The sequence below is a fragment of the Vanellus vanellus genome (assembly GCF_965231255.1).
Source record: "Vanellus vanellus genome assembly, chromosome: 2".
NCBI classification, from domain to species: domain Eukaryota; kingdom Metazoa; phylum Chordata; class Aves; order Charadriiformes; family Charadriidae; genus Vanellus; species Vanellus vanellus.
In genome coordinates this window covers 54415814-54430164 of record NC_138906.1, presented here as the reverse complement: position 1 = coordinate 54430164, position 14351 = coordinate 54415814, and the positions used below count along the sequence as shown (strand labels likewise).

Sequence of the window (14351 nt, the reverse complement as noted above, 5' to 3'; positions counted from 1 at the left end):
GCGCAAATCAAAGGATGGGGCTTGTTGACTGCTTCATATTAGCGACATTCCCTTTCACAACCATGGCATTAAAGCCTGATCTAGTGGCATTTCTATAATTAATGAGGCTAACCCAAAGACACGGACCACAAGTACTTCATCATTTCCTTCTGAACCCTGAATCTGAGCTATCATTTCCTTCCTAACATTAATTCCTAATTTATGTTCTTCCCCTGCATCTGTACAGCTACTGAGGAGGGAAATGATCTTTCTTCTCATCGTAAATCACGCAGATGTGCTTATCAAGTCCAAACAGAGACTCAGGATTGTTTAGGAGAATGAAAAGCTAAAAATAATTTTTAAATGTCAGAAGCACATAGATATTCCAAAGGTTTCTCGAGATATAAATTAATCAAACATATTTACGATAGTGTAAAATTAAGAAATAAAAGGTTCCACATATCTTAGCGATTTCTAAAGACTGACTTTTATAGTCATTTAGTCATCCAACAACACCGACTGTCAAGCAATGGATCATTAGCATGACTTCAATGGGGCTACTGCGCTGCTGCCTTGGAAAATCTGAGGCGGCACCTACCCGCAGCACTGCTCAACAGGCTGCTCTGTCCGAGGCAGTCCCCTAACACCTTTCCCACACCATCACCTTTGCTTTCTCCACTCTCTCTTCCTTCTCTGCACTATTCCCTTGTTTGGGCTGTAGATCTCATGCTGCTGTGCGGTCGTTGTTCTCTGCTACGTCTGTTTTCTGTCCCACAGCCATACTCAGATGCCCACTGTCCCCAAGTGGCCTGTCTTCCTTGAGTATGTAAGTCCACAAGCTGCCACCTTCCCAGTTTTCTTAGTCTTTTTCTTTGCCTTTGCTGCCTCTCAGGATAACCATTTTCCTCTCAAATTCATGAAGGCAAGTCAGACTCTGTCCCCAAAGGCTACTCTGCTCAAACAATCTATCCCTCCCAAAAACTCCCCTGGGGAAGCGACCGGTCTTTTGCCTTGCCTCCTTACAGTTCAAACACTGCCTCACGCCCTGTCACAAGGAAGGCATTTGGAGACCCTGGACATGGTGTTGGCTGTGCCTCCTGCCCACCCGCTCAGCCCTCTGGCCCATCCTACTGGGGAGCAGCTCAAGTCCTGCTGCCCGTCATGGGAGGGGTTTGGATGGGAAGGAGATAGCTCAGCAAGACCCCATATCACAAATATATCACTTTTTGTGGAGGCACAGGAGACCTGCCTGGATCACTACACCCAAATATTTTCTTCTAGGACACGGGCAGTACTCCTTAAAACAAGAAAACCACACTGCCAGGTCTCTCCCCTCTGGCCCACAGGGAGAAGAGCACTCCCCATACCATCGAGCTGCTGCTGGGGCCAGGTGGCACCAGCCTCACAAAAGCCTGAGCAGGAGCAGGCACTTCGCCCTTCCCGTTTTCCTGGGGCTGGAGCAGAGGCAGGGTAGGGAATCATAGAATTAGTGAGGTTGGAAGGGGCCTTTAAGATCATCAAGTCCAACCGTTAACCTACCCTGATAAAAACACCACCACTTCTAAACCATGTCCCTAAGCACCTCATCTACCCTTTTCTTAAACACCTCCAGGGATGGCGAATCCACCACCTCTCTGGGCAGCCTATTCCAATGTTTAATAACCCTTTCAGTGAAAAAATGCTTCCCAATATCCAATCTAAACCTGCCCTGACATAACTTGAACCCGTTTCCTCTCGTCCTATCACTTGTCGCCAGGGAGAAGAGGTCAGCTCCCATCTCTCTAAAACCTCCTTTCAGGTAGTTGTAGAGGGTGATAAGGTCTCCCCTCAGCCTCCTCTTCTCCAGGCTAAACAACCCCAGATCCCTCAGTCGTTCCTCATAAGCTTTGTCCTCCAGACCCTTCACCAGCTTTGTAGCCCTTCTCTGGACACGCTCCAACACCTCAATGTCCTTCTTGTAGTGAGGGGCCCAAAACTGAACACAGTACTCGAGGTGAGGCCTCACCAGTGCCGAGTACAGGGGGATGATTACTTCCCTAGTCCGGCTCACCACACTATTCCTGATGCAGGCCAGGATGGTGTTGGCCTTCTTGGCTGCCTGGGCGCACTGCTGGCTCATGCTCAGCCGGCTGTCCACCAACACCCCCAGGTCCTTTTCTGCCAGGCAGCTTTCGAGCCACTCCGCAGGAAAGCAGGGTTACCTCCCGCAGGGAAACAGGGAAGCTTGGAGACCTGTTCAGAGAGAGCTACAGCTCTGCCCTCCCGGTGCCACTCAGGGATTGCACATGTGCTATCTCTGCAGGCAGAGGCTGAGCTTCCTCTCATACTGGAGATGATTGTTTCTTTTCTCCTCGCCCGCTGATGCCACAACTATTTTTGCTGTAACTGCTGGCAGCTCTTTGACTCCTGTCACCCCGCCATGCTCCGCAAGCTGCAGCGGGATCTGCGCTAGGGCAGGCAGGTAAGCAGCGTGGAATGGGAGAGGCTGAAGCCGAGATCTATCTCGCTCTCCCTTCTAAGCGTGGGTGTAAGCGTCCAGATCCTGGGGGATGGATGTTATACGACAGTCTAATCTGCTAATAATTAAAAGCAGATATTTATTTTTCATGTCCTCCAAAGGACAAGAAACAAACTACAAATTAAAATGTATAAATAAACAAAAGTATCATCAAAAGAATTTTCTCATCCGTGGGAATGTAAGATAGGATGGCGGGGGGGGGAAGGATGTTGCTCCAGTTTATGCAAAATTACTATTCAGAAACAAATCAGCATTAGCACACTACAATATGGGATAACAACTACCTTTTTTCTATTGAGAAAATGATTATTTACTGCTTAGTACTGCTTAGTTATTGTCATAAATGAAGACTTGTAAAACTTGTCATGAGCATACCACTTTCTTCCCCAACTGTGCAAGTACTATAAAGTGGAAACAAAACACCCTAGCAACAGTCTAGCTTTCAATGAAAAAAAATCTATATGCCTGGGAGACGCAAACTTTTTCATATCTTCTGTAAATGCAGATGACTCTGTAAATATATACAGAAAAGTAACATAGTTGCCCTGAAGACCAAGTCTAAGTAACAATATGCCCTTTTTATAGGGGCATGTAGTGATAGGACGAAGGGGAAGTTTTAAACTGGAAGAGGGCAGGTTTAGATTAAAGATTAGGAAGAAATTTTTCACTTTAAGGGTGGTAAGGCACTGGAACAGGTTGCCCAGAGAGGCCCCCATCCCTGGAGGTGTTCAAGGCCAGGCTGGACGTGGCCTTGGGCAACCTGGTCTAGTGGGAGGTGTCCCTGCCTATGGCAGGGGGGTTGGAACTCGATGATCTTCAAGGTCCTTTCCAACCTAAACCATTCTATGATTCTATGAATATATGAGTTCAAGGACACTATAAAAGAAAAAAAAAAGTTGAAGAAAAGTTTGATGAAGAATGGTAAATGCTCTCTGTACACAAAACAGGACTCTGCCTCTCCCCCAAGCTGCTGAAGTCCAAACTGGCAGGGAAAGAGAAGAGCTCATTGTGGGAGAGTGAGGGACAGCCGAGACAGAGGACAATCTGTATCTTCTACCCCATCACAGACAACCCACGGTAACAAACACATTAAAACAAAGTCACATTTTTAAGCCAGGCAGTACATACTAGTATTCTCCAGAACATTTATCCCCAGGAAAAAGAACTTAAAATAGACAATTTTGGTGGTGGACTGGGGGGAACAAACCTTTATTGCAGCAATAATCTAATCCAACCAGAAGTACATCTTATGAATTGTTTCATAAACGTGTGTCTCCTTGTTTCAGGTTATTTCTTGTTCCAATAATTGCCATTTGGTTAGAGGAACCAAGTGCTGTTGAAACCATTCCTCTGCAGTGACGGTTCACAGCAAGGCTCATCATACAGTTTCCTTTCTTGGTAAAGTCTCTAGAATTTATCTATGACAGTGAAGAGAAAAAAAAAACAAACAAACAAACAAGCAAAACAGAACAGACCAAAAAACCACCCAAGGCAGCCTCCACATACGGACTTCTCATGCAGAGCACTAGCAACTTGCTCTGCCCCACCAGGCACTGTGCACTGCTTTCCATACAGATCTTCTTCTCCCTGAGTGGTGAGACTGCTCATCCTTGCAGTTGCAAACTGGCCTCAAAAACGAGAGACAAATGATACGCATATCTGTTGTGGGAGGCCAATTGACTCCTGGTCTTTCCAGGGTGGTGTGCCATGGAAAAGCTCCAGCAGAATTTAGCCACCAAAACTAGGGCCCCATCAGAGGCATAGTCCTAGATGAGGTCTGATTCAAAGCAAAATCCAATTCAAAGTCCAGCCTTTGGATAAAACTTGTAGAGGAGCCCAACACAATAACCCTCCAAAGCCAAAGAGAAAGCTTGTATTTGAAGGTGATCAGTACTACTGAGGGAACTGTCCTGTGGGCAAAGACAAGGAAGGTGGTGTCAAAAAATCCATGGGATATCCAACAACCCCAGCTGCGGTGTGATGGTACATTATCTGTCATGATGGCTGTCAGCAAAAGTTAAGACCAGAAAATATTTTGCACACAGTTAAATCCAATAGTGAGTTGAGACCAACAAAGCATTTGCCTAATCTGGCTGCAAAAGCCCTGCAGCCTGACTGATGAATAATTAATTAGCTTTAAGTACTCTACACTCAAAGGTGGCAGCCAGCTAGGAACAGAGTTCTAGCCTGAAACTGCTAATATCAAAAGCAAATTAAGGTTAAAAATCTCTAAATGTTATCCTTGTTCTCCCCTTACCTGTGACATGATCTGATTTGCCTTTCAAAAACAGCAAGAAAGGACTCACTGTAGGCAGTGAGAGCCTCTTTTACCCCCTCATGCACGGAAGTGTTCTACATTACACCTGTGGCGCTGAAATGTAAAAATCTTTCCCATTTTTAAGTGCTGTGCTGCACACTTCTTTCTACAAAAAGGCCACAGCAGTCGATGTTTTCAAAGGTGATGAACTCCTGTAGCTCGGAACGGCTTCAACGCTCCTACAAACCAATAGACGTCTGACTCACGGGCAATCACAGCCTGAACACGGTTTTTTATGTTGTTGTTGTTGTTTTTTTTTCCCCCTGCCTCCACCGAACAGCATTCGTCACAGATACATTGGCGCTATCTTCCCTGTATTTCCCACTACAAGGCTCCTGGATCACAGAATCCCAGAGCGGTACGGGTTGAAAGGGACCTCCGGAGATCACCGACGACTACAACCGGGCGGAAAAGCAAACTCCTTGCCAACCACAATGACACACAACCGCCGCCTGCATAACTGACAGGCGGATCAACCCGCGCAGCCTCCCGCGCCCCCACAGGGCCGTGGTGGAGGCCCGTAGCCCACGCCGGGCCCCAAACAGCCTCCCCCCGCCCTGTGCCCCCTCTCCCCCAGGGGGTGGTGGTGGGAGGGGGGCTGCCGGGGCGCCCCGCCGGCGGGAGAAGCCGGGGGTGGGTAGGGGAAAGGGCCTGCGGCTGCCGGCGGCGCTCCTCGGCCCACACACACCAGGCCGCGCCGCTCCCCCCCCGCCAGGCCCCACCCGGCCTTGACACCACCCGACCGCCTCGCCGCCGGTCAGGCGGGGGGAGGGCGGGAACCGGAAAGAAAGAAAGAAAGAAAGAAAGAAAAAATCATTCAAAACCCCCTTAATAATAATAAAAAAAATAATAGTTTTTTTTTTCTTCTTAAAACATGCCCGCCCCGCACGCCGCCGGGAACGGGGTGTGGCTGTGTGCGCGCTGCGCGGCGGTGACGTGGGTGACGTCATCGCCCTCCGCCGCTGTGCGACGTGGCCTTCTTCGCCCGGCGGCTCGAGCGGTAAGGGGCGCGCGGGGCCCGTGGTCTCGTCCCCGTCCCCGTCCCCGTCCCCGTCCCCGTCCCCGTCCCCGTCCCCGTCCCCGCCCCCGCCCCCGCCCCCGCCCCCGCCCCCGCCCGGGTGCCCCTCCGCCTGAGGAGACGGGGAGCGCGGGAAGGCAGCCACGGCCCCGCTCGCGGCTCCCGGGCCCGGCCTACCCCCGGCGGGTGGGTGGCTCGGTGGGCCGAGGCTCCTCTGTCGGAGCGAGGCCTCCGGCCCCTGTTGCGTGTCCCGAGGCCGGGTGGGGGGCGCTGGGGCAGGTAGGGCGGTCCGGCCTCGGCCGCCGTGACAAGGAGGGGGGAGTCGCCGGGAGAGGGTCCGGTAGGAGGGACACTGGTGTCGGAGGGACTGTGCGGGATTAAGGAGGGCCGATGCCGCTAGCCGGGTGTCGTGCCTGGGCTGGCAGGTGCTTGGTTTTGAGATTAAAATTCGGCCGTGGTATCTGTGCCAGCGCTCACCAGCCCCTCCGCCAGCTTTTGCCTTAGGGGTTTCATGAAACGGGTGACTTGTGTCTATCTAGATGCCTTCAGTAATGTTCTCGGGGGGAAAAAAAAAAAAAAAAGAACACGTGTGGGACATAAGATGAAAGCAAGCGTGATGGAGCTGATGTTTTCTATGCCAAAAAGCATAATTTTTCATATTTTTTGTAGATAGTAGTCGGTCATCATGTTTATATATTGATACAGTGTCTTTATTTTCTGGAAAGTGAAAGTATCTTTTTAAAGTCCAGTTAACTTAAAATGTCATAGTCCAAGCTATCTTAAGTCTTTACAAATGTTGTAGCACTCCTGCTGCTGTAATGAAAAAACTCTCATGGTATATGCGTTGGCGGCACCGATATTAAATCCCTTCATCTTCACAGGTAATCATGGATCAGGTAATGCAATTTGTGGAACCCAGCCGTCAGTTTGTAAAAGACTCCATACGACTAGTTAAAAGATGCACCAAGCCTGACAGGAAAGGTAAAGCGCACCATAAAACAACACACAGTCCTCATTTCCTCTTCTGTCTTAACCGTGTGTCTTTCCATATGGGACTTGATTTATTTGTCATGAATGCTTCTCAGCTCCCAATATGAGATTTAAACTTGAGCAGTTGTCCATTTGGTAATAGGTTTATGGTGGTGGTTATAACTAACTTGAATGTGTCCCTTTCTGGTATGTACTCAGTGAGGTGTGTGAGAGTGGTGCTAAAACTCACCTTATGAAATAGGCTAAGTAGCTGAAATTTGCTATTTTGAGACAGGCGAGTAACAATTTTCATGTATTGGGTAAACTGACCTGAGAAGAACTTGTGTGCACTTTTGAAAGGACAAATGCAGCAGGCAGATTTGACTGATTGCAGTCAACTCGGAGAAAACTCTGGAGGAAACTGCTTGTTACATCACCTTGGAGGAAACACTTCATGTTAGGAGACTAGAAAGGAGCTAGGATTGCTTTTTGCAGGGCCCATTCAGTACTTCACAGTTGTCAGTGACTGTCTGATTAGGACAGGAAGAACTTTGTTGCTGGAAGTACAGAAGAAGATTTTTGAGCTTTCTCAAGGGCATTAGAGAGAAGCTGTAAGTATAACCAGAATGTTACTGGTTGTCTTTAATGGTAGTAGTTACGATGCTTTATTCACGTGGTCATGCTGAAGTTTACAGACATCTTTTGAGATCAGTAAGGAACAACTTCATTCATTGTCAGACTGGCAGGGTTGTGAGGAGCGGCTGACCTTCTTAGTCCACTTGATGGTTGCTGTCTTAAAGTAATTGAGAATGCCACTTAAGTACTCGATTTTTGTGGGGACTTAAGATGCTGTCTTCCTGTGACAGACATAAATGTAGCTTTTCCATTTTTGGTACGGTATTGGGGACTTTTTCAGGGCTCGTAGGGACATGAAAGAAAGACAATGGAATAAGTGGTCCATGAATTGTTATGGACTGTGGGCATTTCTGATTCTGCTTACTATTTAAAAAAAAAAATTGAGATTAGCCATACTTTGCAAAGCAGCATCTTCTATCTTAAAGTCTCATCTGTCTTCTGAAAAAGTGGATTTGTTTGTCAACGTCAATGCCGTTTGCTTTTGAACTGCTTCCTGTGTTAGCATTACCATTTTCTGCCCTTTGTGCAATTTTCCTTTGGTCACTGTAGTGCACACCTCCTTTATGCCATACACAAGATGTCAGAAACTAAATTTGGTTTTTTTTTTTTTTTTTTTTTGCAGAGTTCCAGAAGATTGCCATGGCAACAGCAATAGGCTTTGCGATAATGGGATTTATTGGTTTCTTTGTCAAATTGATCCATATCCCAATCAACAATATCATTGTGTAAGTAAATATGAACTTGCAATTTCACTAAATTTTACATTCATTTCTACCTGTTCAGTTTTAAATAGAGGATGTTAGTGAGCCCTCCAGGATCCACGTTGCTATAGTACATCTGTATTTCACATGTTAGTGTAACAGGACAGGTATAACTTTATTCAAAGGACTTGATCAGGAAGTAGATCGTTAATTTAGCATGCTGCAAAATATTAGATCCATAGTTCTTCATTTATTTTTTGAGTGTTCTGCTTCAAAACTGAGTGTCAAATACTTTGATTTCCAGTTCCTCAGTGTGTTTATCCACCATATTTACCTTATTTGGATCTTACATACTCGTAGTGTTTCCAGTTTATAATTGGGTATCTGAAGTAAATGCATGGACAGTAAGGTAGAGAAAACTGAGTGAATGTGTTGGAAGATGACAGGGCACAGAACAAAGTTGGTCTTGTTTAATTTACTGAGTGCCAGATACATTTGAAACTTCATTTTACGTGTAACTGCATTCTGTAAAATACCTTTTGGAATGAACTTTGCAGCATGAAATACTTCAACCTTAAGTTGACTGGCAGCCAGAGTATTGACAATTAAAACTCCACAAGTTGTCCAGAGCTGATGTAATCCCTTTTCTAGCTCTGGAGCAGGTTAAATACTATTCTGTGAACATGACACATGGCTTGCTTATACCTGTAAGAGTGGTCTTCTAGGCAAGGAGAAATGTTTGAAAACAGTAGATAAGCTGTAACAGTAGTAATGTTTGTCCTAACAAGGCAATGGTGGGAGGACAAATTAAGACTTCAGATGGAATCACTTGATCACACTTGATTAGTTGAAACTGATTACTTTCTTTTCTCAACAGAGGTGGCTGAATATTCATCATGAAGAGCAAGACATTGTGACACTTGCTGCAAAGATTTCACAGCTTTGTAACTTGTTTGCTATTAAACAAGCTCAGTTTGGGTTTTCAAACATTCTTGTCATCTTATTCCTCTTCTAAAGTGTATGTGATCATACCTGTCTACATCACAGGCTCTTTTTCAGTAGTAGAGTGTGGTTTTTTTTTTGTTTTGTTTTTTGTTTGTTTGTTACTTCTTTCAACTGTAATAGAATCTTTCAGGAAGGAAGGAACCTTGGGAGGGTCTCTAGTCCAACCTCATGATCAAAGCTGGGTCAGTGTTGCATTCTGACAAGGTTGCTTAGGGCTTTGTCCAGTTGAGTATTGAAAACCTCCAAGGGTGGCAACTGTACAGCCTCTCTTCGGAAGCTGTTCTAATGCTTAATTTACTGCTTAGTAAACAGCATTGTGCCAGCAAAAGTTGACAGCAAGAAAACAGCATTACTGTGTCCTCTCAAGTGGTCATTTAAAAGTCTGTCAACTGGAATTCTTATCACTAATTTCTGGAATCACCATCATTACACCTAATTCCTTTCTGCATTTGAAAATCCCGTCAGGTTATATTATGTACTTGACTGGAAAAAACCCTCCATCAAATAAAGAACTTCCATTGCCAGTCCTTATTCTGGTGGCCTAATTAAGAAAGCCAAACTTAGCTGGTTACTAAGATGTACAGTTTGAATGTGATTTAGTTGTCAGAGATACTAAGCAGTCATTCCACGAATCCACAACTTGCTCGCACTGTTGGATAGGATATACACCTGTTTTGGATACTGGTTCTGTAAGGCAGCTGTGCATAGAATTATAAAGGGCTCCGCACTTGTTGAACTGGAAGTTTCCGTTATTAAATGATTGAATATTTTGATTTTAAAAACTAAGCCCGCAAAAACTCTGGTAGATGCAGTGCTCTTCCTCCTCAGATTGAGGTTAACAAATTCGTGTTTCACTCCAAAAAGCTTATTGTAAGCATTTGGTATTTGCAGAACGCCACTTCTATTACAGCCACTTAATACTGGGAAATCTGATACTGGTATTACAGCAAAACAGAAGCTTCTTCAGTACACAAACTTGCTTCACAAGTAGAAAAGTTCAATTACTACTCTTCTTGAGAAATCCTCACTAGCACCTACATATGTTACAAAGCAGGCCAGAAAAATAAGATTACCTACTCTTAGTGCTATCACCTTTTATACTGTGTGCAACTGTGTAGTGTATTTCCTGTTGACAAAAGGGGAAAAAATAGTTCAGTATTGGAATAAAATACTTTGTAAAAATAGTCTGAACTAACCAGACTAAGCAGTAGTAGTTTCTTTACATTCACTTCTGTTTGTGATTGTATTGGGTGGCAGCTCATGTGTCTTCTGATTAAGTAGTGTGAGGTACCAGAATGAGGAACTCGGTTATCGCTACTAACCTTGATTTGATCTCAAGTGACTTTTATTTCAGACTTGTTTTCCATTCAGTACATAAAATCAGTGCCTGCTTATATCTTTTGGAACAGCTTTACTGTCTTAAGACAGTAAAGAACTTTTGCAGTAACTTGAGTTGAATCAGATCAGAAAAGGCAGCTGTAGCTGATCTTATCTTTCAATAGCCATTGTCCACAGCAAAGGCTTGTCCGTCTCAATGGTCACAATCCCAGAGCCATCATAGGTGTTGGAAGTACTGACGAGTGTTCCAAACTTCAGCACCTGGTTACCTATGAAAAATAAGTGAGAGACTTAGTGGTACTCTTGAAACAAATGCATTGATGTGCATTTATTGTTGTAAAGGCTGCTGCTCCCGCAAAGAAGGAAGAAAACAGCTGAGTAAAACTAATTCAGATAAACGTCTAAAATAATGATGTTAAATATTAATTAGAGGGCTTGTATGAGACTATATGATGACCTGTAGAGAGAATAAATTAATACGTAATCCCCAAAATAACATTTTGAGTTTACAGCAGACTATTACAAAAGCAGATTGTCAAATGTTCTGCAGAGTTTCACATCTGGAAATTTATATTTTATTAGCATCAGCTCAAGTACCAGTGCTAGTCAAGGAACTTAAAGTAAAATGAGGCAAAGGATCTTACTGTAGTTCCAAACATGGGATTTGCTTTAGCTCAGCAGCAAGCCTATAATCTCTTAAAATTTGAACAGTTCTAGAGCAAAAGCCAGCAGTTAAAAGCAGCATTATTTAACAACTTTTGCTTTGAAGTAAGTGGGCATCTTTTCTTCTATTGCACGTCTAGTGAGGTAGGTGTCCACGTGCATTAGAAACCAAGAGGCATTACTCTAACAAACAGCTAATGTCAATTTTAGGAGAGTTTAACACGGTTAACAGTGCAGTTGTAATGATAATTTTGAAATATCCGTGAAGTTTTAAACAACAGTTCTCCGTTGTTTCAACTGAGGTGTTTTAAGGGTTACAGAGAATTCCTACAAGCTGAGACCAAAGATAAAAGCTGCCCCCAAAACAAAAAAAAATATGCAGTTTAATTTTTATCTCCCATTTCCTCCCTTTTGGAGATAGCGTCGCTTGCATTTTGCAAACATATGAACCACCCTAAGGCACTTTTAAGACCAGTCTGGTCTGTATATATAAAGGTTCAGAGTAAGAACTCTTAAGACTATCCTTTGTTTTAGTCTGTAAAACAAGCCAAATGACAGCTCTTATTCACTGGTGCCACTGAGGGTTACATTTCCGTGAAGGATACAAGGAGAGCTGCAGCTGGGGAGAATTGTTCAGCCGGATCAGCATGTCTGTGTGCCCTGTCAGAATTGCCAAATCGAGCGTTAATACTGAAGGAGGAATCCTCTGGATTTGCTATCAAGCGGCCAACTGCAAATGGAGATCTCCCTGTGATCAGGAGGTGTGCAAAACAACATATTAAGCTGTAGTTTGTGATTTGCACAGGAGACAAATATTCCGATTGTGGACGTGAACACGGGCTACAGTAAACTTGGGTGTAGTAGTGCATTATTACAGTGCATGTTACGCTGTCTACCCGTTGCTGGAAGCTGCACAGGAGGAATTGATCTTGCCAGGCTGCGTGGCTTGAAAATGAGAGCCGGTCTGAAAAAACGCAGGATATGCAATGTGGTTCAGTGCCTCTTCTGCCAAATCTGCACTTGCTGCTACTTGTTCCTGCTCCCACTCTTGTTATTAGTCTGAAACAAACTGAAGAGGTTTCAGTTGCTGGCCATGTTTGGCTGGAATGAGGGAATAACACCCGAGTTTCATTACTGCTTTAAACTGGAGTCCTGAGTGTGAATCTCTCAGGAGTTTGGAGCATAACTGCAATGCAGTGCAGAAGTTCAGCGAAAAAAAAAAAAAAAAACCGGACTAGATCAATTACATACCTAAAATAAAGGTGCTAGATTCTATCAGGATGATTTTGGACACACGACAGTGCCAGGCAGACTCCTAAACAAATGCCAGGACAAATGAGTTTTGGTGTTTGCCTTTGGAAGAGACAGCAGAGACCGATGAGGTTATGCCTTGCCAGAAGCTCATGCACTGGACTGAGTTGCCAGAGAACCCAGATTTCACCCTTTGCGGGTAAACAGGTCATTTAATGAAAATGAGGCAACACAGAGGCACAGTCTCCTGTGTAAAAATGCTCCCAAAATACTGTGTTAAGTGTTATTGTCAAGTTATGAATGTTTCCAGTCTGTTTGAAGTAGGAAACAACCTTAAATAGTTTAAAATATTTGTTGACACACAAATTATCCATTTTTGGTTAATATATATTGACGCTTGAAGGGAGGGGAGGAAGAACTTTGTGGATCAACTCTTCTGTATAAACCCACTCATTTAGTATCATTTATTGCTTCTTGCTCAAGACTGTCAGAATAATTCTTAATGTTTCAGTTTTGCATATGAAATAATGGCTCTAGAAGGCAAGAATTAAGAACAACATGGCAGCTTAATGAAACAAAATCTAAAGCAGTCTTTCTTCGTGCCTAAAATTTAGTGAAAATCTTGCCTTTTGTTTTCTTTAAACAAGAAGATCATGCCCACTAGATGGAGCCTTTTATCTTTCTCTACCAGATTTTCCTCTGTGCGAGGATCACAGTTTGAAATGCCGAAGTGAAAAAATGCAAAAACTATAGAACAGTACTGCTGATTCACATGGCTCGAATGGACCAATTCCAAGTACTCGGTTTCACAACCAGCCAACATTTCAACTAACATAATTAAAAATGCATGTTTTCCATTCAATAAATGAACAGTAATTAATGTGAAAAACTAGGTTTAAGCCAGTTAAAGGAAATAAGAGGATATACATACCTACTGCTTCTAGGAAAACTTCCTGCTGTGTCATGCATTATCATGTGAAGTTTACAAGGTCAAAGAAGTGGGAAGTTTTATCAGTTCATACCTGATCCATTTGCATTTTTTAAATGGCTTTCAGTCTTATTTGTTAAGTCCTAACAAGAGCCTATGGCTTGGGAAAAAAAAAAACTACTATAAAAAAACCCCATTCTTGCTATTGAGATTATTTTTCTGAGGTTCATTCCAAAGAAAACAAGCTTTATATTTTCTAATATTTAGTATTTATAGTTTTGATGGGTACCAGAAATTATTTTAATAATGGATTTCATGTTGAGATTTCTTGTTAAAAAAAATATCAAAATCTCAAAACCCCTGGGATTTTTAGAATTCTCTAATTAAAAGAAATTTTATTTTGGATCACTGAAAACCTTCTTTTAGACAAACAGCAGCCTCCTGTTTTTCATGAGAATTTTCAAGAGACTGATTTGGATAAAAACAGAAGTAATTCATCGAAAACACACACACCACCACCACCCCCCCCCCCCTTTCCAGCAGTGTTAGACGTTTTTTCCCCTGAAGTTTTGCTTAGTGCTTTGGTTCCAATTGAACTGCGTTTACTGATAACAGTGCTGATGAGAAAAATACTCTACCCAGTTCCTCCAATGTGGCTGTACTATACTATTTTTCATTACTCTCTATCTATAAAGCCAGCATGCTTTGGTGGCACTGAGCCTCGGTGGCCGTGCCTCCAAGGAAAGCAGTGGAGGTCATGAGTGGTTACACGAGAAGGTACCTAAGTAGTAGTTCTGTGGTGTGGTTTGGCAGTCTGACAACTCGACTGCAGAACTAAAAGCAAATGTTATTCTTGCCTTTTGGGATAAAAAACAACCAACCAACCCGCCAACCCAAAACCAAACCGAAACCCAAACAACAAAATCTATTATGAGACAGGTTTTTATGGTGTGCCCTATGTTCTTATCAGTAACGAAGAGAGTCTCGTTCTGTGTGATGGACTGGAACATATCACTAATTCAGATCTA

The 14351-nt window shown here is 43.7% G+C and overlaps 2 protein-coding genes across 2 annotated transcripts in view; one reads left to right on the top strand and one right to left on the bottom strand.

Moving 5' to 3' along the window:
• Nucleotides 1-5761: 5761 nt before the first annotated feature.
• SEC61G (SEC61 translocon subunit gamma) lies at nt 5762-8166 on the top strand (the record flags this gene model as incomplete). The annotated part of the gene is made up of 3 exons (XM_082479056.1): nt 5762-5814; nt 6714-6813; nt 8060-8166. Exons 2-3 carry the CDS (start codon nt 6720-6722, stop codon nt 8164-8166), a joined length of 201 nt encoding a protein of 66 aa, XP_082335182.1. The 5' UTR covers nt 5762-5814; nt 6714-6719.
• A 2270-nt stretch (nt 8167-10436) lies between these two features.
• TPK1 (thiamin pyrophosphokinase 1) overlaps nt 10437-14351 on the bottom strand; it is a 314822-nt gene continuing 310907 nt past the window's right edge. The window contains exon 8 of the mRNA XM_082480043.1: nt 10437-10750. Within this exon, the coding sequence (XP_082336169.1) occupies nt 10632-10750 (119 nt within the window). The 3' untranslated portion in view covers nt 10437-10631. The remainder of the gene's footprint in view (nt 10751-14351) is intronic.